The 23,879-nt window shown below is 38.8% G+C and overlaps 4 protein-coding genes across 6 annotated transcripts in view; 1 reads left to right on the plus strand and 3 right to left on the minus strand.

The window, feature by feature from the left end:
• Window positions 1–2,854, minus strand: part of atp13a3 (ATPase 13A3) — a 46,334-nt gene extending 43,480 nt beyond the window's left edge. For both annotated transcript variants that reach the window (XM_084395229.1, XM_084395228.1), the window contains exon 1: window positions 2,701–2,854. The gene's annotated coding sequence lies outside the window, so the exon portion shown is untranslated. The remainder of the gene's footprint in view (window positions 1–2,700) is intronic.
• A 4,010-nt stretch (window positions 2,855–6,864) lies between these two features.
• tmem44 (transmembrane protein 44) lies at window positions 6,865–14,727 on the minus strand. 2 transcript variants are annotated; one of them, XR_014625870.1, is made up of 10 exons: window positions 14,439–14,727; window positions 14,236–14,365; window positions 12,209–12,299; window positions 11,938–12,104; window positions 11,226–11,312; window positions 10,826–10,996; window positions 9,828–10,061; window positions 9,587–9,730; window positions 8,510–8,702; window positions 7,741–8,036 (listed from the first exon to the last, which is right to left on the minus strand). XR_014625870.1 is itself a non-coding variant. In XM_084395462.1 (9 exons), exons 1-9 carry the CDS (start codon window positions 14,582–14,584, stop codon window positions 7,848–7,850), a joined length of 1,359 nt encoding a protein of 452 aa, XP_084251588.1. In that variant the 5' UTR covers window positions 14,585–14,727; the 3' UTR covers window positions 6,865–7,847. The 2 variants fall into 2 exon arrangements, 1 of the variants encoding a protein (XP_084251588.1); XM_084395462.1 differs by lacking the exon at window positions 8,510–8,702 and having other exon boundaries at window positions 6,865–8,036.
• Window positions 14,728–15,340: 613 nt separating this feature from the next.
• On the minus strand, window positions 15,341–21,420 carry lsg1 (large 60S subunit nuclear export GTPase 1). Its single transcript, XM_084395461.1, has 14 exons — window positions 20,902–21,420; window positions 20,413–20,539; window positions 20,106–20,226; window positions 19,890–19,976; window positions 19,720–19,806; window positions 19,151–19,211; window positions 18,894–19,070; window positions 17,474–17,824; window positions 17,278–17,379; window positions 16,906–17,049; window positions 16,300–16,423; window positions 16,111–16,190; window positions 15,839–16,012; window positions 15,341–15,717 (listed from the first exon to the last, which is right to left on the minus strand). Exons 1-14 carry the CDS (start codon window positions 21,001–21,003, stop codon window positions 15,538–15,540), a joined length of 1,917 nt encoding a protein of 638 aa, XP_084251587.1. The 5' UTR covers window positions 21,004–21,420; the 3' UTR covers window positions 15,341–15,537.
• A 933-nt stretch (window positions 21,421–22,353) lies between these two features.
• Window positions 22,354–23,669, plus strand: fam43a (family with sequence similarity 43 member A). The gene has a single exon (XM_084394700.1). The coding sequence runs from the start codon at window positions 22,553–22,555 to the stop codon at window positions 23,594–23,596; it is 1,044 nt and encodes a 347-aa protein (XP_084250826.1). The 5' UTR covers window positions 22,354–22,552; the 3' UTR covers window positions 23,597–23,669.
• Window positions 23,670–23,879: the final 210 nt, after the last annotated feature.

The raw sequence follows: 23,879 nt of genomic DNA on the forward strand, positions 1-23,879 counted from the left end.
TTTAATTAACAAGGATTAATTAATATGCTGTAAAAAAGTTGCTGCCGTCAATTTAAGTACAATCAACTTGGATGTTTAAGTCATTCCAACTTAAATTACATTAAACTGACTTAAAAATCAGTTGAATCTTGAACAACTTTTAAAAAAGTTGAAAATTGCTTAACTTATTTTGACGAGTTAAAGCAATGTAAAAACAAATGGTGTCATAACTTATTGATCATATTTTTTTTATAGTGTACAGTAACAAATGTATTCTTCATTGTTAGTTAACACATTAATGTTAACTAACTAATGGGACCTTATTATTATCATCAATGTTGAAAACAGTTTGTGCTGCTTAATTTTTTTGTGGAAACAGTGATTTTTTTCCCAGGATTCTTTGATGAATAGAAAGTTCAAAAGAACAGCATTTATTTGAAATAGAAATATTTTGTGACTAGGTCTTTACTTTTACGTTTGATTCATTTAATGCACGCTTGCTGAATAAAAGTATTAATTTCATTAAAAAAAATTACTAACTTTAAACAGAACACACTCATTTTGTACCCAAAACACTGATACCTTCAATCCACCAGACTAAGCACTAAGCAGATATTTTTGCACTAAGCAAACATTTTGAGATTCGCCTTCTGACCTGTCAGTCCTCCGCCGTGCTTAAACAAGGGTTAAGAACTGCATTATCTGATCATAAAAATTGGGAAATGCCATTGCAAGCACACGAACAAGACTTAACAGAACTTCTTCAGTATGATAACAACATGCAGAGACTGGTTATTTGAAGCAAATCCAAAGTTCAACTAATACTGCAACTCAACTACGACAACTTTTAGCTTGAATTTAGCTTGAAACATGTTCATGCTTAGATCAACACGCAGAAAATGACTGACATAGTGAGACGTATGCACGGTTTTTCCTGGGCCAAAAATGGTCTTCGGTGATGGCGGGAGAAAAAAAACGGCCATTCACACATAATACAAAGAAAGCAAAAGAAACAGTTTGTAATATAAACTAATCACATCCTATTTATTTGTGAACTAAAAAAACAACTAACCCTAACGGGAATGAAACCGAGGCTGTGAGGAATCGACATGCATCTCTTCAGCGGGTTGTACTGTTATCTAATGTGCTTTTGGATTGTTCTGCTGACGAAACACTGCAAAAGCATCTTTCTAAGAAAATTTCAGTAGACAAAACACCAGAAAACATGAGCTGTGGACAATTATAAGAGATTTAGGAGATTTATGCAGCTTTTTACAGTGGATGCCATTGAAAACATGGAGCGTTTTAAAGCAGCCAACTATCAGCTGGTACCGGTACTGCAGAACAGAAGGTATCGTCACATTAAATTATCAAATAAATCTTTGGTGGGACAAAGATTCTTTTCTGGTGGCCGCTAAAATATTTTCAAATGCAGGAAAAACCTTTGTGTTGAAAAGTATGTTAATACCAGGTGTACATTGCAATGCGTCTAAGCTGAACACTTGTGATCAGATAACCCGAAACTTAATAGCTAAAGATACAGAGAGGGCCAAAATTGAAGTTAGCCAATCAAGAAATCCTAAAAAGCCTTCGGAAAATTATGTAAAAAAAAACAAGGGAAGTGATGACAACTGCCCTTTGAGTCACGGTACAAAACCTACAAATCCCAAAGTTAAAACTTACAATGATTAAAATGAAGATGCCAAACATCAACTAGGCAGAAACATCAACAGCGCAGATCAAGAAAACAAAGGGCCTGAACATTAGCTTAAGTTAAATTATATACAAACAGTACCGTTCAAAGGTTTGGGGTCGATATGACTTTATGTTTTATTAAAATAAGTCTCTTATACTCACCAATGCATCATTTATGTAAAAAAAAAAACATGTGACGTCAAAGTCATTACTCCAGTCTTCAATGTCACATGATCCTTCAGAAAAACAAGCTGATTTGGTGCTCAAGACACATTTCCAAATAGCTCACCATAACAAAGTGACAAACCAAACGATACAGCTTAGCCAGCACAAAATTTCTACAGCTCGGTTTCATGAACCTCAAATGAAACATGAATTGTATAACTTCGATAATTTACACCAAAAAAAAAAAAATTTTATTTAATTTATATGACATTTATGACTTATAAAAGAGGATGTCAGAATGCCATTTTAGTTCCCATTCACTTTCATTGTACTGTTCGGCAAAACGATGCAATTAAAGTGAATGGTGACTGAGGCTGCCAGTTCCTCACATTCTGCCTAACATCTTAGTTTATCATTTAAAGAAACAATGGCATACAGTTTTAGAAGAACGTGGCTGAGTAAATAATTGGTGATTCATTTTCCGGTGAACTATCCCTTTAAATCACGCCGCTAGATGAATCCCCTGAAACGTAGTCAAATTCAAAGCACTCGTACATATAACGTTACTACAGATCACAACAGTGTTACTTACGGACTAATCGGAGCCATATAAAACAGTATATTCATCACTACATCGTTGTCAAACACGACCTAGTTGATTTCCAATCATTTAATAATAAAATATAACCCATAAAGTGATCGAAGTAACACGAGGAAGAGAGAATACAGGCAGCCATGACTTCATACTGACACATCAATGAAGAGAGAACGGTGCATGTGTTTGTGTGCGAGCGCGCGCGCGCGCGCGCGGTCGTATGTATGAGTGTGTGTGTGTGTGTGTGTGTTTTAAATCGCACTCACCCAGAACCACCGGGACTGAGGATCACCTTTGGGTCATGATGAGAGCGCTATGATCGCGGACAAAGAGACGCGGGGCTCGGCTCGAATGTACTACTGTCAGCAGAGCAGATGAGTGTGTGTAAATGTGCCAGAATCCACAGATCAGCCTCTCAGCATGTACAGGAAGTGATGTAGACTAGAGGATATGAGGTCACTGTGTGGAACTGCGTCAGGTGGGCCAGAGACCCCATGAAATGGTAAAGAATCTTATATTATTCAACATGTTGGATAGGTGAAGTGGCATATATGTGTATGAAGGAACATTTCATTTAGTATAAGCATATATTAATAAAAAATGCCTTGGTATGCACTAAATAGTATGCACTGAGATGCTGTAGTGAGACTTTTATTAGATTGAAGATTATATAGTGATTTTGCTTTGTGAACATGTGCCACTTGGTTTGCTGCAGCTGAATTATCCAAAAAATATTGTGAGAAAAACATTATTAATATGTAATTATAATTGTATGAAATAATTCATATCTTATTCAAACATAACTGTAAAAGTATTTTAATATTAATACTTAATTTTTTTTTTTTTTGTAAAATCACAAATTCACAGACAAGTTACTAAAAAGTCTCTATTATGTTGTTAAATAAATAACACTTTTTAAATGTTATAAACTTATACAATGTATTAATCACAATATTATTGGACTAAACAATGGTTTTATATACGTTATATTTTAAAAGAAATTTTAATTGTTTTAAATTTAGGGGTATTTGGGGTACATCTACTTTAATGTTTTAATACTTAAAGGTATTTCACTATGCAGAAATTTAATTTCAAATATAAGTTTACTGTTAAAATATTAAGAGTAAAACATGTGACAACTTGCCCCAGTCTCTTCTGTTATAGTCTGATTATAAAGATTATCTTCATAATGTTGTGGGATGATGTGAGAGAAGGAGATGCATTGTGAATTTTTTTCTTTCTCAATATAATGAACTGTTCATTTGAGAGTTGATTTGAAAGCAAAGCGAATGTTTCAAGAATCTCTAGTGGGTTCGCGGTGACATTCAGGATATGACATCACCACAGAGCTATGTGACTGCCCTGAGCCTGTCCTTATTGGTGCTGAGAGAGAGAGAGAGAGAGAGAGAGAGAGAGAGAGAGAGAGAGAGAGAGAGAGAGAGAGAGAGAGAGAGAGAGATATCTTATCATATACATACTGCATTAACACCCCATACATACTGATAAACAGTGAGATCTTTATTATTTTCAGATAGCAACATTAGATGGATGGCCTTTCCTCTTGTACTCCCTAGCATGATCATCCACAATAGTTACACTATCTGCTTTAAAATCAATATAATGTGCAACATGTGATAAGTTCAAGTGGTGAGCAGAGAAAAACTTAAATCATGTAATGATATAAGATGCTGTATTGTTTTACTCAGGGGTTGTATTACATAACACAATGAGTTGCTATATCCGTTCAAAGGTCACTAACCTTTCAGACCTGCTGTTTTAAAAGTCGAAATCTCTAACCGCTAACTGCTCTTTTATGAATTACATTAAGAGGATGTGACAGCCACTTATTATAAGTGACTGAATAAATGAAGCATCTGATATAGCCCCATGTTCAATATGTTTCTGACACGATGTTGTTGGAGATCTTGGGTGTTTGTGGGTTGTGTTAAAACCACAAGCCTTAAAAAAAAGACACAATCCATTCAAAAGCACACAGGAAACGGATGAGCATAGGCCTAATAACACATTCAGTTTGTCTTCTCGAGTAAAAAATATCAGAAATGCCTGAATTAAAGGGGTGGTTGATTTATGATTTCACTTTTCTAACTTTAGTTAGTGTGTAATGTTGCTGTTTGAGCGTAAACAACATCTGCAGTTACAACGCTCAAAGTTCAAAGCAAAGGGAGATATTTGTTTTTAAAGAAATTACTTTTTAAGGACTACAACAAATGGCTGGTACGGACTACACAAGCTTCCTCCCGGGTTAGTGACATCACAAACCCTAAAATTTACATAAACCCCGCCCCTGGAACACGATTTATAGATTATCAAGACAGAACATGCTAATCAATGACTAGAAGATAACTACACATAAGCTACATAAATTCATCAACTAACCATTCAGAAATGTCCTGTTGCTTCATGTTGTCACTTCTTGAGTCTCTCCATCATTGTCTGACTCCAGTTTGAACATAAAAAGCTAAACGTTTTTGAAATTTTCAGTGCATGTCTGTGTGAGGTAAAAGGACACGATCTCTTTAAGCTCCGCCCTCTGTGCCGGGAGCAGCAGCTCATTTGCATTTAAAGAAACAGACACAAAACGGGCGTGTTTGCTCACCCTCAAAAAGTGACCATTTTAACATGCTATGTAACAATATCTGTGGGGCATTTTGAGCTAAAACTTCACATACACACTCTGGGGACATCAAAGACTTATTTTACATCTTGTGAAAAGGGCATTATACCACCCCTTTTTAAAATAAACTCGTCACCACATTCTGCCCTCTTGAGACCATCGTCATTCACACCAAGAACGTCGGCTATATTAGCGCCCACACCAGCGGACAATATAGTTCTGTTTATTGTAAGCACGCACTGCAGCAGTTTTGAGCTCTTTAAAGCAGGATGGATTCTGATTGGCTGGCAATGTTTTTAATCATTCATCAGCTGGAAAAAAATAATTGATTCCAATGATATAGTTTTCTGTGCCATTATCGCTTGGTGGTGTGGTGTGGACTGCCATTCTTAGAACAAAACTATATCTTTATCGTTAATGTTAGTTAAAGGTATAGTGGAGGATTTTCTTTTCTTTTTCCAGGTGGATCATCAATACTATTGGTCCTCCTAGTTGTCAATCATTCTGGTGATATGTTTACGTAAGGCCGTCGTACGTGCTCGTCCCTAGGTAGTTTTCGCTTTCTGCGCATGCGCACTTTCAGGTGTATATGTGTGGTGAGCTAAGGTTTCAGCCATTCATTGAAGCTCGCCGTTCTCACCGGGTTTTTTCAAAATGTCTGAGGGTCGCAAGAGAAAAAGTGTCTACGAATTGTGTGACAAGAAGAGAAAGGCCTCTGAAGAAAGAAACAAGAGTGTTTTTGGGAGAATATTTCACACGCTGGCGTGCGCTAAAAGCACAGGTTGGGCTTCCCACTGATGCCTCAGTCGCAAAGTTTCTACTCGACAGGTAAAGTTTGGCATGCTATTTGGAGAAATCCATTTAAAATCACTGCTAGTAAATGTAAGCTATGATTAGCCATGCTAGCCCTGGCACAAGTCACGCACTAGGCTCGTGCATGCTCTCTCGTGCACACGTTTAATAGGCGTTCCCTCTCGGGAGCAGGTAGAGTGTTGCGCATGTGCATTTTTTCAAAAAGTGGAGAGGGCGGTTCTTTTCTAAAATTCGGGAAAATCCTCCACTATACCTTTAATGTTCTTAAGGGATGCAAAAATGGTTCTTCTATCCCTTTCGGAACATTTATTTTTAAGAGTGTACCGAGTTCAAGATGACGTACATGCCAATCCAAAAAACAAACAGTTCTCGTCCACAACTGCAGCTTCAGATGTTCTAATCCGTGCTTCGAGTCAGATGTACAAACAGAATTCCACCTATTTAAACAAAGCGGCCAGTTTGCTTTCATTTCTCCAAGTTCAAGGGGGGTAGAGGATTAAGTACAAACTCAAGCCCCTCAGGCAGGCCGCTCGCGGACGCCCAGCCAGAGCTCAGTGACATCAGAGGCGCATCATCCACGGCATGTTGCGTCAGACGCTCTGTGAAATGATGGCTCAGCAATGTCAACATCTGTGTCAAAGAGGACATTGCAACCAGTCTGAGGATTGGCATGCACAGAACCGTGTATATGTTAATTCTAAAGCTGAAATAACATAACATATATATGTGAAAAACTTAAATTCAAATTGGAAATGTTACCTTTGCAAATAACTGAAATAAGTTAAAGTTTAATAAATTACTAACTGGAAATAAATAAAAACTACAACTAAGATAAAAAATAAATAAAACCTAAATAGTAATATTAAAATAGACTAAATAAACATTAAAAAAATTACTATATATTGAACTAAAATTAAAATAACAGAAAATATAACAATAAAAGCAAATTCAAAATCTGAAAACTGGTTCCAGGAGATATTTTGCAAGGCAGCCCCACTGTATAATAACAGTGGACCCCTATTTTTATTCAATGAACAACAACAACAAAAAGTTATTCAGTGAACAAATATGCAAAAGACACAGAATTAACTGAACTTAGTGAATGACAGGCATTTCAGTTTGTTGGAAATTTCCGCAGAGTTCCACAGATTCTGTGTGAGCCTACGCTTTATTCACATCCCCAACGCAAAGCCACCAGGACAAGAAACGTCCTCATGAGCTTGACATACTCTAATCAACACATTGTCTTGCTATCATGCTTTGAGGAAGTCTCCTGAATGCCAATCTGTTAAACCCGACTGACTGAGATACAAAGAGCATGGGAGGCAAAGACGCAAGCCAAGGCAGGCCGAGTCTGGTACCAGCGGGGACGCTGAATACACTCACGGTCTCGTCTACGCCTTATCTCGGGCTGTTGGGTCATGTCCAGTCCAGCTCAAATAAACCGACAGAAACTATCAAAATAAAGGAAGTGACCTCTCGACCTGGCGAGCCTGCAAAACGGTGATATTGTTTTTATTAGGGCAGTCAATGTGACACCTCCCTTCATTTGTCAGTGTTCTGTATCGTCTATGCAAACGACAGGTCCGATAAGGTTTTCAGAGCCATCCCATTAATCAGCGACGTGGCTCTGGAGAGGAAAGGGGACGACAATGGAAAAAGCCATCAGCTTGAATGACAGGGAAGTGCCGAGAGCCTTAGTTTGCCACGAGGAAAGGATACAAGGGTAGATCAGCCTTCTAAAGCTGGTACTGCAACTGGTCTGAGGTTTGAGACACCGTCAGTCTTCTCAAAAATGTGCCTGATCACATGAGTTACATATAAAACCTGATGTAAATGATGGCTTTGCACTGTAAATGAACATGACATCCAGTTTTACACTGCTTTATTAAACTTACACTCAAATCATGTTATATAATTAATGCATGATCATTCAACTTAGTGGCACAGGGTTCAGTTTTAAAATTATTTGGATGCCAACTTCTCCACTAGCGGTGTGCGGTTGCAGATGCAAATACGAGTGCCAGGTCTGCCGGTGGACTCCGAAATCGAACCCACTGGCCACTCCTGGAGAGGGAACGCCTCTGATTTCTGAAGATCTTCAGGAGCTCCCTCTACCGGGATCCACTGCGTTTTTGTTTCTTCAAAGTCCCACTGCATAAATCAAAGAAAACATAAAAATGGTTTATAAAAGAATCAGAATAAGAATGATAAGAACGAATAAATATTACAGTAATGGCACATAAGAGCCTATTAACAATGATACAAACTTTCAAGCAAAAAATGTATACAATTAATTTAATAAATAAATGTACTTAATGAATCAATTTAATAAATTCATTAAATAAATGCATTTAATAATTAATTTAATAAAATAAAATTTATTAAATTAAAGAAATACATTTAATGAATAATTCATTCAATATATTAATTCAATATATATATATTATTAATTATTAATAAAAAATAATATAAATAAATCTACTTTTGTGTTATGCAGAACCAACAAATTCATATGGGTGTGGAACGAGATATGGGTGAGTAAATCATGACCATTTTTATTTTGGGCTAAACCATTGCTTTAAGGCATGAAAAGCTGACATGAGTGTTCAGTTACTCATACGCACAGAAACAAACAGCCCCTCCTCAGAGAACAGGGTTCAGAAAACCCCTCAGCCGGTCCACTGTTCTCCATGCATGGGGCGGGCGACAGACCCGCTCTTAAAATAGCAGTCGCGGGCCATATCTCCTGTAGACTGAACAAGCATTTTGTACCACTTCCGATGCAGAGAGGTCCTGCCCTGTTCCTTTATTATAGATCTTTAACAGCAGAACAATCAAGCAACAACATGAACTTCTGGAACACCAAGCCCAGCTTTCTCTTTCACAGCTGCTTACAGTAAGTGACTCGGAATGGAATTGCAACAATGTCACATTTTGATTTGTCAGAAATGTGCCCACATATGCCCACAAACTTTTCTCATTCAGACACTTTTTAGATCCATTTAATTATTTATTCAACTCTCACAGCTAGTTATAAGTCTTTATATAACCTGTTATTACAATTTCGCCTGATGGTGACTGATGCTGTTGGCTCAGAAATTAAAGGCTTAACCTACAGTAAGAGCTGTCGGAAATCTTACATTTATTACTGGAATACAGCATTTGACATCAAGAAAGATGTCATGGTCTGAACTCTGGGTTGTCCTTTATCGCACACTGTGTCTGAGGAGGTTCACATGCTTAGCTTTTTCCTGTTTAGTGAATAAAACAAAGTTCAATTGTTTTCGTCCAGGGCGATTTGCCTTTGTTTTAGATTAAATGACATCCTCAATCACTTGGCATTCTCAAAAGCGACTTAAAGAGCCAAGAAAGTACTAGAATGCAACAACAACATTTTCAGCAATATGGTTGCAGGTACAATTTAAATTGAGATGTTATATTGAGTGATTTAGATTGTAAAGTGTGCAAGCGTTATGTTCAATAAAGACTGTAGATAAATCCTTTTGAAAGACTATCAAGACACTCAACAAACAGTTTTTTTACTTTTCATATTTTCCATGTGATTTGTTTCAAGTCACCTTCCTTCAGCAAAACTCTGCTACCATCTACCCTCAGAGAGCAGTACTGCAGCCTTCAACTACTACACACTGTTCAGTAGAGGTATGGATCCCTCTGAATAGAAAAAAGAATGGGGTTCTAACCTCTAGTTCAGAGCCGAGAGAGGATGAATCAGTCGAGGTGCCATATGAACACGGTTCATCAACCCGCACCACCCTGACAGTCCTCTTCAGAGGAAGACTCTCTGATGAGCCGTCCCGTGAGATGGTCACCTCCTTTAAACAAACCTGGCGAGGCACCAGGCATGACTTGTAGTTAATCATTAACATACCTTATACACTATTCAAAACACCATATAACGACTTTACCAAAACTAGTGCAAACCTTCCTCATTGGCTGTATGTTGACATCCATGTAGAGTCCCATATCAGTCCCTTTAGGAGACTTGCCTCTTGCTGAAAGCCTCTTGCTGAGAGGCTTCTTCCTGCAGCATTCAACATTGTTGTTGCACAGCTGACCCTTGGCAGAAGAGTCACCGAGCAAAGACTCAGTATCCGAGTCTAAAGACCGGACAGATCGGCGTTTATGGCAGGATCTGAAACAGATGGTGACCACGATCTGAAAGATCAAAGTTAAAGAGCGGATGGAGAACAGGTACATAATTTCACATGTTTAGAATTTCCACAAATACTATTATGCTACTTTGAATATCCCTAGTTTGTCTCCTACAACAGGATTACATCCATCCAAGGTAAAAAAAACCCAACAAAAACACAAATGTTCTCAATATACTTTGCAGCATCACCTCTTTTCATTCTCACAGTGTCTGAAACAGTTCAATTCAGGATCTGATTTACTTGTATACACAGTAATACGAACAGTAACGATGGCGTCGGTTTTACTGTATCAATTCGAGCCCGAGTCCTCATCGTTTGGAAATGCATGCACAGTGGATTTGTTTTTGCAGAGCAGAAAACAGCGTCTTCTCGACATGTCAACAACCTGAACCAAACTTCCAGGTCTTCCAGGCCTCAACTACAACCACAGTGTTTAAGGGCGGGTCAAACAGACGTTGTTCAAGGCAGGAAGTAAGACTGGAATTACTGGCGACTCGTTTCAGGCAGTTCAGAATCAGTTCTTTCTTTTAGGAGACAGTAAGTCCATTTGTTGTGCACTTTAATCTTTTTTAACTTTTTCAGACCTTTTACATTCACAAACAGCTATATTACACACTACATGAAAGGTAATATCTGAAAAAGCAAAATGGGGGCACTTTAATGCTTGCCTTTGCAGGCACCAATACTTAAGGCATAAAAAAGCACCAAAGCAGACTTTCCAATAATGCAGACCTACATTCACTCACAGTATGTGTCAAAGGATACAGAAAGATCCAGAACCGCACAGCTAATAGCAGAGAGTATCCATGGCATTGCTCTGATAACTGATCTTAGCTCTGTGTCATAGAGAAGAATGGCAGAGCCGTACAGCGCTCCAGCAACAGAAGACAGGACTCTAGAGGACACTTGCACAGCAGAACTCTGCTCTCCTTTATTCTGAAAAAGACAGAAAAGACATAATGGCACAGTTTAGTGCACAAAGTGCATGAGGACTCTGGTATGATGCTCACGTGCATTGCGTGCAACAGTGGTTTGCGACTGTATTCTTTCCTTTGATGTTCTGTTGACATTATGAAATTAGTGCACAACTATTTTATTAAGCCAAGCAAGAGGCATGATAATGTGCTAAAATCATTACTTAGAACAAAAAAAAAATGCCACTCACAGCTTTCAGGACAATGGGAAACTTGGCGGTCCAGTTAATTGCGAAGGACAGAAGACCCAGCACATAACCAAGGTTCTCAGTATGGTCCTGTTCCCAAAAGACACATATTTAGTCCAGGTGGTAACTCTTGCTTAAAATAGACTTGTCAGTATTTTGCATATAACGATAATTAATTACATTATTATATGCACTCAAATCGCTTTACATAGAAGGGTAATCTCCTCAACCACCACCAATGTGCAGCATCCACTTGGATGATGCGATGGCAGCCATGTTGCGCCATAACACCCACCATACACCAGCTTATTGGTGGAGAGGAGACAGATTTATGAAGCCAATGAGTATATATGGAGATGATTAGGAGGCCAATGGGCAAATTTGGGATTTTTAATGTCCACAGAGAGTCAGGACCTCAGTTTAACGTCTCATCCGAAGGACGATGCTCTTTGACAGCATAGTGTCCCCGTCACTATACTGGGGCGTTAGGACCCACACAGACCACAGGGTGAGGCCTCACTAACACCTCTTCCAGCAGCAACCTAGTTTTTCCCAGGAGGTCTCCAATCCAGGTACTGACCAGGCTCAACCCTGCTTAGCTTCAGTGGGCAACCAGTCTTGGGCTACAGGGTGATATGGCTGCTAACCATATGGCATACGTTTACATATGGTATGGCTCCATATACTCGTCTCTTTTGAGGATGACTTTACTTACATTGAGGAAGAAGCCAAATAGTCTCCTCATGGATGGAGATGGAGTTGGAGATTTTGCACTCGAATGGACTGGTAAACCCAGGTAAACACTGCCGCCCATTACAAACAGCAGACACACAGCTAGAAGATTCTGCCGCCGCCTCCTGGAAATCATTCTCATTTTCTTTCCTTGAGAGCACAAATGATAAACCATTTATTGTGACAACACAATTACACCAATGAGTGATACGTGTACGTGTACGTGTGTGTGTGTGGTTGTATCTAACCCTTACCTATTTTTGACTTATACCATAAATAAATGGAGAAAGATATTGACAGGAAATGAACGACATCCAAAATTGCCATAAATGAAGCCATAGAAATCTGCAACAGATGCACAGAACATGTGACTTATTCAAAGGGCCGTTTATAAGAAAAAGTAGAATGCTAGCATTGCTTTCTTGTAGTATAGTCAATTTTGTGGCAAATCATTTATAGTTTAATCATTCTTCTTATTGACAAACTGTCTGTAATGTTCAAATTCACTCTGGTGATGTTCAAACTTCTCTCTTCTGTACCACTTTGGTCTGACGTGAATCACGTGACAGCAGGGTCTGACAAGGCAGCATTACAGGTTCCCAAAAGCTGTTACCTCTCTCTATTTCACACACAATTGCTTTAATGTTATCCAAATTCACTCTGATGATGTCTACACTCCTCTGTTTCATACCCCAAAAAGCATTTTGGTCTGACGTGACAAGCTGCACGCATACAGCAGTGTCATCAAATCCGAATCTGCGGTTGAACAGCGCCTGTTCCGGCCGGTAGGTGGTACCATCAGTCGGCACGTTTCAACCGTCATTGATTCAAAGCTCTTGCAGGGATAGTTCACCCAAAAATGAAAAACCTGTTATTAGTTAAACACCCTCATGTCGTTCCAAACCTGTAATTCTTTCATTCATCTTCAGAACACAAATGAAGATCTTTTTGTCCCTCCATTGACAGTCTACACAACTACTACTTTGACGCTTTTAAAAGGTCATAAAAAGATCATAAAACTAATCCATATGAATTGAGCGGTTTAGTTCAAATGTTCTGAAGAGACTTATGATTTATATGATAACAGATTTAATTTATTAACATAAACCTTGATCAGCGAACATAAACAGAAGCTCAACCGAAACTGCTTGATGTGCGAGAACAAACCTCTTGCAGAAGCTCAAACGTGCTGCGTAAGACATGAGTACTGCGTCCCAATTCGCATAGTATCCGCCCTAAATAGTATTCAAAATTAGAATGAATGTGTCCCAAATCGTAGTATGTTGAAATGAGTATTCCAAAGATACCTGGTCAACACAGCTACTATTGTCCACAACTCATTGTGTGTTGGACGAGGACTCGGGTTTGACTGATTACTTATCAGTATCTAACCTGACAAAGAGATATTTATTCAGTGTTATCCACATTATATTTCATCTGCAACAGCAATGTGAACTTTTGTAAAGCTAAGTTTGGTCATTAACATTTAAATGCATCATTATGCAAATTGCAAACACACGAGAAGTTCTCCGCATGAAAGACCCACAACTGGCAGATCAACGTGCTCCTATATTTCTCTCTGAAACGATAGGAAATTAAATTAAATTGAATATGTTGGATTTTAACTGTGACAAAATTATTGACGGTTCAGTTTAAAAAGTGACGGGATGCAAGGAACCAAGCGACAGAGAGTCCGTTAAAGATGCAATTATGACGAAGTAGTATGTCCCAAAGCTCTTCTACTACACTCTCAAAAGTATGTACTTTTTCTTCACAAAAACAGTACATACTTTAGGGCATGGTATAAGTAGGCGAATTGGGAAGCAGCAGAGAATGATCCTCATTGGTTCTCGCACATCAACCAAGCATGCTTGAGCTTCCATTTACCACAACTGATGTGAGAACTGATGAATGTTTATATGTGAATAAAAGTCTAAATTTAATCTGTTCATCTTATAAAGCTTTCGAATCTGTTCAGAACATTTTGGACTAAACCGCTCCATTCATATGAATTAGTTTTACGATCTCTTTATGAACTTTTTGAAGCGTCAAAGTGGTAGTTGCGTAGCTGTCAATGGAGGGACAGAAAGCTCTCAGATTTAATCAAAAAAGATCTTCATTTGTGTTCCGAAGATGAACTAAAGTCTTAGGTTTAGAAAACGACATGAGGGTGAGTAATTAATGATAGAATTTTCATTTTGGGGTGGACTAGGCTATCCCTTTAATTGCAATACTACGGTAATGATAAAACAGTTCTGCGAACTTGTGTCTAATTTCTCACCTGAAAATCAAACTGTTTGGAAAGGAAAGCGCCCACTGCGCTGCACAAGTTGCCCACGAAACAATACAAGGCGAAGAGTGCTTCGTCGCCCATACTCCTGCTTCGCGTTTTACATCTGTGATAAAGAAGACTGAGAGGGGAAAAACAAATGAATAGTTTATCCATTTACAAACTTCGGGTTATTTTAATCACATGACACTCACAGTGAACAGGAAACCAGTAATATAAAAGCAGACAAGACGTAAAGAGCAGCCGAGATGCAAATATGTCCTTCATATGTCGAAAGACAACCTTTAACAAACTCTGGGCTCCATCGGTGGGCAATGTCTAAGAATGTGATTTTATCCATATGTTTCACTTATACTGTCACCCATTGAGGGAAAAGAAACTCCGAGAAAATCCAAATGTTTGTTTCTAACTTCTATCATTAGCTGCCAGCTGCATGGATGGCACTACCGAACGACCGTCATTCACCTGTATCTTTTTGGTAACGCCCACATGCTTGGCTCATACATATTAATTACGTACCGTAACGTTCACCCAGCTGATTGGCTGCGGTTGGAAAGTGAATGCTAGCCTATCCTGTGAAGTGGCTCGTACATGTACATCCCTAATATTACATTAAAATAGTTCAAAGTTAAGATTATATTTTACCTCCCACAATTTGTAATTTTTAAGTCGAAGTATAAGGACTCACAAAAACATTTCCTAAAAGAATGTTTGTAAGTTAATGTAATGCAAGTGTATGACCTCCTGTCATTAAGATACTGCAGGAAATAATTCTAAGTGTGATTAAAAGGAATGGAAAAACATGTATACAACAAAATATAACAAAAAATACACATTTCCTTATATATTAAGATACATTTTATACCTCATATTTAAATAACTTCGGAGAAGCCGCAGTCCCAATGATGAAATTACAATGAGAAACCGTCACAATACTTAGATGATAATTGTCAGCTTTGCTAGACATCCATATATTCTACTCAAATTAAATCAGCATTTTTTTGTAAGAATAAAACTACTTTAACTACATTATCAAGGAGCTTCATTTATTAGCGTTTGTCTGTGAGACCATTAATCTTGTCATCCCATACACTGATAAAATAGTGACAATTTCTTTATTATTATAAGTGATGATATTTCAAACAAAGAGGAATGTCCAAATGTCCAGCAGCACTCATCAATCACTTCAATGTAGGGTGAAATTTGAAAAATCATTAAAGAGTCTTTGCATTAAAGAGTGTATGAAATCCTGACATCTTTGAGGTTGAGCTTGCAAACAGATTAGAGCAGGGATCACGCATCCAGATGTTTGGTGAGTCTTCTCACTTTCTCCTTCTTGTTCCGGTTACCATGTTTTTTCCAGGGCTTCCCAGCCTGTTGTTCTGTGTTTGCATTTGCAGGCCCAACAGGACCACTTCCAGGCTTATAACCCATCACCATCTGCACACCCTTGGTCAGCGCTCGCACATTTTCCTATGAAAAATTACAGATTTTGAGCACAGTGAGTGATTTAGACCTCAAAATTCGTAGCTGTGTAATGTACTGCCAGCTGAACATTATTACAAAACAAATCCATTCATGGGTTAAATCTCACTTGATGAAAGAAACTTTTATCCACTGTGTTCTCTATGCGTTTGACTTTTGATGGTTTGTTGGCATTGCTAGAGATCTGTTCGGCATCTGCTGTCTGCATGGCAAACCTGGCGTGCTGAGGCTGGAAGTCTTTAGGGTCAATGTGGGGTGGAGGGTGGCAGTAAAGGAGTTTTCCCTGCAGAGATTCAGAAAACATCAGATTAGCATCTCCCATTCGCATTGTTCATAACTATAAAATTCAGAGCTGGAAGTGGCAAATGTAGAGGCACTTACACTGACATAGTCTTTCAAAATATAACGGGCTGATCTTGACTGGTCTGGCTGGCCGTGTGCCGTCATGAAGCCTCTCATATCTGCATGAAGAAAATAAATTATGATTGGTCAGTAGTAGCAGAGTTTAAAGAAAGGTTAATCTATTGGTGTGAAATGCCTTAATGTGTGCATCATGCAAAGTTAACTGACATCCATATGCCATTAGCAGCTCCTCATAGGTAGGCAGTCGATCAGGGTCCTCGTCTTCCCTCGGTCTGATGATGTTGATACCGTAGGTCCCCTCCAGCACAGTTCGAGGGATAGTCTGACATACGTATTTAGGTTAAGGGCAACATCCTGCTGTTCAAACTTTGTCAGATGTTATGATGCTTCAAAAGATTTCTATTACAAATAAATGCAGTACTTTTGATCTTTCGATTCATGAAAGAATCCTGAAAAGAAATGTATCTCAGTTTACACAAAAATATGAAACAGCACCGCTGTTTTACACATTGATAATAATAAATAAAAAAATCTTGAGCAGCAAATCAGCATATTATAATGATTTCTGAAGGATCATGTGACACTGAAGACTGGAGTAATTAATGGCTATATTTAATTAAATACATTATTTGAAATTGTAATAATATTTCACAATCTTACTGAACTTTTCATCAAATAAATGCAGCCTTGGTGAGCATAAGGTACTTACTAACCCAGAAATAATACATTTGTAATGCATTTAACACATTTTTATGTGTTTCATGCAACTTAAAAGATGCAGTTGTTATGGTCATTGCTGTTTAAAAAGGATATCAAAGAGATGGCTGGAACATGATCTCTTATCTGATCGATAGGTAGGATCCCACAGCAAATCATCTCGGCTTTGGTGGACACAAAAGATGGCATGACCAGTCCAGGACAATCACACAGGCAGAGACCAGGATCAACAAACAGAGTCTGAAACAGACACACCAACAGTCAATTAAACCCCAAGAACAAAGTGAGCTTGTTATTGCATGTAAACATGCTTATACATTGCTAGTTGCTAAATTCTCGATTCAGATTGGTTGACTGCTATTGGTATACAGCTTGTAAGGAAGTAGTTAAGAGTTTCCTAAGAGTAATGGAAAGTGTGAAAATATCAGTAACTCCATTGTGAATTGTTCCTTAATTAGAAATAGTCACCTGAAAATGCTTCGTGTGTCCAGGTGTTGCTGAAACTGAGACTTTCTTATTCCTCATGATGGTGTTGATGGTGGAGCTTTTTCCAACATTAGGATATCCCACCTTAATGAGAATTTAGAGTTAAAATATGAATATGAGTTCTGATGGACAGTGTCATAAATGTTTGATAGATTATAGAACTGTTGTTTCAACTCACCAATCCAACTGTGATTTGTCCATCTTTGCATGTCAGCCCAGAATGCACAGACTTAAAAATTTCCAGCAGCTCATTTTTACGTAACAAACGGCTTGAGTTGTAAAAAGCAGCTGTGGATTCTGGGTTCTCCTCAGCGTGATCTTCGTCTCCTGATTCCTCTGAGCATGTCTGCCACTCTTTCTCATCAACACAGACTTTCGCTGCCTCACCTTCCTCTTCTTCATCCTGCTCACTCTCATCTTTCTCTTCATTTGAAGAAGTGCTATTTTCCTCATGATGATCTGTGGCATTTTTGGAGGCTTCTTCCTGTTCTGTATCACTCGGATCCTCTTGGTCCATCAGCTCTTCTCCCTTAAACACCAGGCATAGAGGAGAAACAGAATAATAAACACTCAGTTCTCAAAGAATAATGCTGCTGACAAGAATGAGTCGCTTCAAAACTTACCAATTCATGTGCATCATAACACAAATATTCAGGTTAGCCTAGTTCAAAAATTATATACAATACCATGCAAAAGTTTGGGGTCGGTAAGATTTTTTTAATGTTTCTGAAAGGAGTCACCAAGCTTGACAAGGCTGCATTTATCAAATATAAGTATAAACAGTAAAACTGTTAAATATTATTACAATTTAAAACAACTGTTTTCTATTTTAATACATTTTAAGCTGTAATTTATTCCTCCAGTCTTCACGTCACATGATCCTTCAGAAATCATTCTAATATGCTGATTTGCTCATCAAGAAAAATTCAGTACTTTTTTTTCCAGAATATTTCTATGAATATAACTTTTACATTTATCAGACGCTTTTATCCAAAGCAACTTATAAATAAGGAATACAATCGATTAATCTCTAAAAAGTTCAAAAGAATATCATTTATTTGAGATATTCTTTGTAACAAATGTCTAACTGTAATTTGCAATCCATTTAAAGGTATAGCGGAGGATTTTCTTTTTCCGGGTGGATCATCAAGACTATTGGTCCTCCTAAGTGTCAATCATTCTGGTGATATGTTTACGTAAGGCCGTCGTACGTGCTCGTGCACACGATTCACACGATGGCGTGCGCTCAAAACACAGGTTGGGCTTCCCGCTGATGCCTCAGTCGCGAAGTTTCTACTTGACAGGTAAAGTTTGGCATGCTATTTGGAGAAATCCATTTAAAATCACTGCTAGTAAAAGGTAATGTAAGCTATGATTAGCTCGTGCATGCTCTCTCGTGCACACGTTTAATAAGCGTTCCCTCTCGGGAGCAGGTAGAGTGTTGCGCATGTGCATTTTTTCAAAAAGTGGAGAGGGCGGTTCTTTTCTAAAATTCGGGAAAATCCTCCGCTATACCTTTAATGCATCCTTGCTAAATAAAAGTACATATACATACATATGCATACATATACATATTATATAAATTTTATATATCTTACCTTCTCCTCTGCCTCGAGTCGTTGAGCCTCAGCTAAAGCAGACCAGAACACCGCTCTGATCCCCTGTTTCTGGAAGTATCTGGCCCAAGTTCTCCGCTGTTCTCTAGTGAGCAGGTCAGCTTTGTTCAGCAGAAGCATGTTTACTTTGTGAATAGAGACCTCTTTTACATATTTTTCCTGATGGAGAAAATTAAGTATAATCAAAAATAGGAAGAGCAAGTGTATTTGTTTTGAGCCAATGTCTAATTGTTACTTACCAGATCTGGACACCGGAAAAGCAGCGGGTTTCTGGCATCAACGATTTGAACCACAACATCACTGAGGATTAAACAAAAAATTAGTATTCTAACTTAAGGTATGTTTACACGACAACTATGTACTAAAAACAGAAACGGTTTTCCTTTGCATTTTTCGCATACAGACGACACCATTGTCAAAACGATCCCCGTTCACACGGATCTGCAAATACGACTACAAACGCTGTATTCTGCTGCCAGGCCAGTAGTAGGTGATGTCACATTGTAAAGAAACACTACAAACCTATAGACTGAACACGTAATACGCATGCGCATGACGTCACCGGTTTCACAAACTGACGATTTTGTAGTTTACACGGAGACAATGACAGTATCGTTTTCAAAAGTTTGCATTTTCAGGCCCCCAAAACTATGTTGTCGTGTAAATGAACGGCCAGAAGTTGTTTTCTGTTTTCAGCTGTAGTGTAAATGGCCCCTAAGAAACCATCATGCTTATATCACAGTGTGATTAGATAGTAAAAAGTACAAATAAAACACCCAATGTAGAAAAAAGGCAATCGAAAGCTCACCTCCTCTCAATAACTCTCCAGAGTTGCCTCCAGAAATCGAGATTCCTCTCAAAAGGGGTAAGAATCAACTTCTGTTCCTCTTCCAACCTATAACAGAGAGTGCATTTGCTCACAAACACTATCCTGTTGGAGAATCTGATTTGCTAGTCGAAAATGTATCAAACATTCACCCAGCCAGTTCTCTTCTCCATTTAAGGAAACCGTCCCTCTCGGTTTGCTGTAGAACCTCGGAGCTTGTGCTCTCGTCCCAAGGAGGCCTGCGGTGACAGAACACAATCCTGAATACATTTGCTTTTGCATAATTGTGTATCTATGGCAGATCAGTGGAACTTTATTACAGGTTTAAAAAAGAAAAAGAAATCACATTTAATTCCACAACAACATACCTTCGGGGGATTCGCAAGAGCTCTTTGTTGTCCTCATGGAGTTTCTTCAGTCGCCTGGACTCCTCAGCGGAAAGCAAGCCAGCCCTCGCTTCAGCTGGGACAAATTTGATGTTCATTTTCTCTGCAAAACAATAACACATACATTTTTATCTGTTACTAGCAGGGTTATTTTAGTATTATTTATATACTATTATCCACTTAATTTTGCAAAGCAGAAGGAATCATTTTAATGTGCGAGACTTCTGATTCATTAGCCACAATTTAAATAATCACTATTAAATAATCCAGAGATGTCATTACCACCAACCTGCAATAAATTCAGTTCCAGCGAGTTCAGCTGTGGCAAGAAAGTCATCCAGAGAGCTCTGCTCTGTGACAGACTGTAGGTTTAGTCGACCCCAATCATATCCATCATTCAGCTCGCTGGTGTGGAGCTAAAAGACACAAAACAATGAAAATACATCAGATTTATTGAACAACACTGGCTTAATTTACATCTACTGAATCTGTTTACCTCTTGTCTAAAGAAAAATGATCTATTCCAACAGGATATTTTGTAGTTTATGTGTTTTGGTTTATGATGAAAAACCTTTTAAATCCATAAATATTTGTTTCTGCACTTATGTTACTCATATCACACGTTTGTCGACCCCTTATAAAAAAATGACAAAATAATAAGTCATGGTTTCTCCAATTATTTTATAAATGTTCTATATTAATAGAGCTTTACAATAATACTAGACTAATGCTATAGGTGAAAGAGCAATTTTATGACCAGACAGTGACTTTTTCTTACCCATGTGTCATTTCTCCTGTATCCACGGCCTGCGGTCAGTCTCTCCTTAATTAAAGCTCTCCCTAACCCCGAGCCTTCTCCGTGAGTCTTCTTCTTTCCCATATTAGATACGTTTACACGGTTAAACAGCGATATAAATGTGTCAGCGAGCTGTTCGTGGATATACGAATAGACAGAACTCCCATGTGGTATGTTTGTTATGGCAAAGGAAGGAAGTCACACGGACTGGTGTATGAGAGGAACCTCCTCTTTAGAGCAATAAGGCGTCAAGAATAAATCCCCTTTTTAGGTTTGTTCAGCTTAGTCGAGTGCATATGTTTACTTTTTAAAGGTTGACTGAGATTACAGCGAAAAGATACATATTTTGGGTTGTTCTAGGGCTAAGGTGTCTCACTAAAATATGTCCCTAGGAAATCCAAAGGCATTGCTTTGAATAGTTCCGGATGTTTGCAAACTGCATCGTTAGCATGTCACCTGCAGAGGGAATCAAAGAACAAGTTTCAGATTCGCCCAAACCATTCTTCCTGCTCTATGCCTCTGTAAGATAAAAGAGGGGCAATAATAATAATAATAATAATAATAATAATAATTAAACATTAATAATAATACTTATGTGTATTTAATCATTGTAATATTTAATTAACAATTACATTTTGTTGTTGTTGTCATTGTTATTAAATCTATAATAACAGGATGAATGCTTAAACTTTATTATTTTCATTATTTCAGAATATGTCGTAATAATAATAATTATTATTATAGTTGTTGTTGTTACTTATAATATCAGGTTGTATTCTTCATTTTTTGCCACTTTTAACCTTATAGAAATTCAAATAAGGGTTTGTGTTTTGTTTTACGTAGGTATCAATATCAGTAAAGAAGATTATATTAGCAAAGACAAACATGTTATTGTCACCAAACTAACCAGTCTTTAGCCTACTGTCTTACATACGCATAAGTATGTATGTCGATATGAAACACTTTACATAAATAAATAACTAATTAATAAATATATTAATTCCAGGCACATTTAAAGAGATGCCGGAAAAAAAAAACGTTGTCATCATAAACTTATCTCTTGTTGTTCCAAACCTGTATGAGTTTATTTCTTCTGTTGAACACAAAAGAAAATATTTTGAAGAATGTTGGTAACCAGACAGTTGATGGGTTGATTCCATTGACTTCCATAGACGAAAAAAAATAAAAAATACTATGGAAGTCAAGGGGTGCCGTCACCTGTCAATTCTTTAAAATATATAATTTTGTGTTTACTAGAAGAAAGAAACGCATACAGGTTTGGAACAACATGGGGGTGAGTAAATGATGACCACATTTTCATTTTTGGGTGACCTGTCCCTTTAATCCCCGTCTTGGTATCGTCCTCGCTCCCCTCTGTGAATCTGAATTGGTTCATTCCGGTATATAAGTCACTGATTCACGCTTGTACTGAACATTGTGTTATTTAGTTATGCGGCGACTATAGCGTCCGACGCGATACTCCACCGCCAACCGGTCAATGAAGTGCTCTGCAACTTTGAAAATGTCTTAAAGCAAGTCGATAGATGACTAAAGCCGGTTTCCAGGTAGCATTTAGGCGTAATAGAATTACTACAGTAGATTTAGTATCTTCACTGTCCTCAAGACGACCAGTATGTTGCCTTGGAAGAAGAACAAGTTCGAGCTGATCGAGGAAGACAAGCAGCAGTCCAAGCAGAAGGGCTATGCCGTGAGCCTCAACTACTCCGCGCTCACCTCATTCGCCAAATCCTGCCCAGAAAGCGCACTCAACAGAGTCGGGAGCATGTTCAAATCCAAAAGGAAAAAGGCGAAGATCACCAGCGAGGACCCTACGTATACGGTCTTGTATCTGGGGAATGCCACCACCATTCAGTCCAAGGGGGACGGATGCACGGATGTGGCCGTCAGTAAGATATGGGGCAAGAGCGAGATGGGGAAGAACGGCACCAAGATGAAGTTGACCATCAGCTCGCAGGGCATCCGTATGGTCCATGTCGACGAAAAGGCGAAGAGACCCGGACATCTCTACTTATTGCACAGGATCACCTACTGTGTCGCAGACCCGCGGCTCCCCAAGATATTCGCCTGGATCTACCGGCACGAGATGAAGCACAAGGCGGTGATGCTGCGCTGCCACGCCGTGCTGGTGTCCAAGCCGGAGAAGGCGAAGGCCATGGCGCTGCTCCTCTACCAGACCTCAGCGACAGCCCTGGCCGAGTTTAAAAGACTCAAAAGAAGGGACGATGCCAGGCACCAGCAGCAGCAGTTGATCGGGGAGCAAACGATTCCCTTGGTGCCCTTGAGGAAGCTGCTTAACGGACAGTGTTACTATAAACCCCCGGTGGAGCGCAGCAGGAGCGCACCGAAGCTGGGCTCCATCACGGAGGACCTGATCGGGGAAGAGGAAGAGGAGAAAGCCATGCACTTTGAGTGCGAGGATATTCTGGACAACGACAGCGACTGCGTGTCTAACGGCAAGCAAGAACTGTGTCAGATCATCAATGACTTGGGCTCCATGAGTATAGGGAACGACGTGCAGACGCTAAAAGCCGATCTGAGAGTGACTCGCCTGCTGTCCGGGGAGAGCACGAGCAGCGAGTCCTCCATAGAGAGCAACCAAGAGACCGTTTCTCTGACTAATGGCTTTGTGGATAGGAAAATGCAAGAAGTCGGCTGATCGTTCTAGAATAAAGACAATCTTGTACCCAGCAATGACATGCGATGTTACATGGTAATAGTGATGATGATGATGATGATGATGAAGAAGAGCGTTTGAGTGCATGACTGTGCCACTTCATCCATTTGACTTGAAAGCGCGCTGTTATTCACGGGATGTGTGTGAAAACCTAGTGAGCTGCCATCATGTTTGGGCCAAAAGTGTAAAAAAGTTCACTTAACTACCGCCTTAAGTAAAATCAAAGTGGTGCCAAAGTTACAACCTGCACTTAAAAAAAAAAAAA

Source organism: Rutilus rutilus (assembly GCF_951802725.1).
Source record: "Rutilus rutilus genome assembly, chromosome: 22".
Classification (NCBI taxonomy): domain Eukaryota; kingdom Metazoa; phylum Chordata; class Actinopteri; order Cypriniformes; family Leuciscidae; genus Rutilus; species Rutilus rutilus.

Excerpts from the sequence above, each read along its gene's own strand:
- lsg1 (XM_084395461.1), bottom strand. The coding sequence starts at position 21,003 with ATGGGAAAGAAGAAGACTCACGGAGAAGGCTCGGGGTTAGGGAGAGCT. Across the intron at positions 16,424-16,905 it reads ATGTTCCAGCCATCTCTTTG|GTATGTCAGACTATCCCTCG; the intron begins ATATCCTTTTTA and ends TAACCTAAATAC. Across the intron at positions 16,013-16,110 it reads TTTTGAAAGACTATGTCAGT|GGAAAACTCCTTTACTGCCA; the intron begins GTAAGTGCCTCT and ends GAATCTCTGCAG.
- tmem44 (XM_084395462.1), bottom strand. The coding sequence starts at position 14,584 with ATGGATAAAATCACATTCTTAGACATTGCCCACCGATGGAGCCCAGAG. Across the intron at positions 9,731-9,827 it reads ACATACAGCCAATGAGGAAG|GTTTGTTTAAAGGAGGTGAC; the intron begins GTTTGCACTAGT and ends GTGCCTCGCCAG. Across the intron at positions 8,037-9,586 it reads CTCTCGGCTCTGAACTAGAG|TGGGACTTTGAAGAAACAAA; the intron begins GTTAGAACCCCA and ends TGATTTATGCAG.
- fam43a (XM_084394700.1), top strand. The coding sequence starts at position 22,553 with ATGTTGCCTTGGAAGAAGAACAAGTTCGAGCTGATCGAGGAAGACAAG.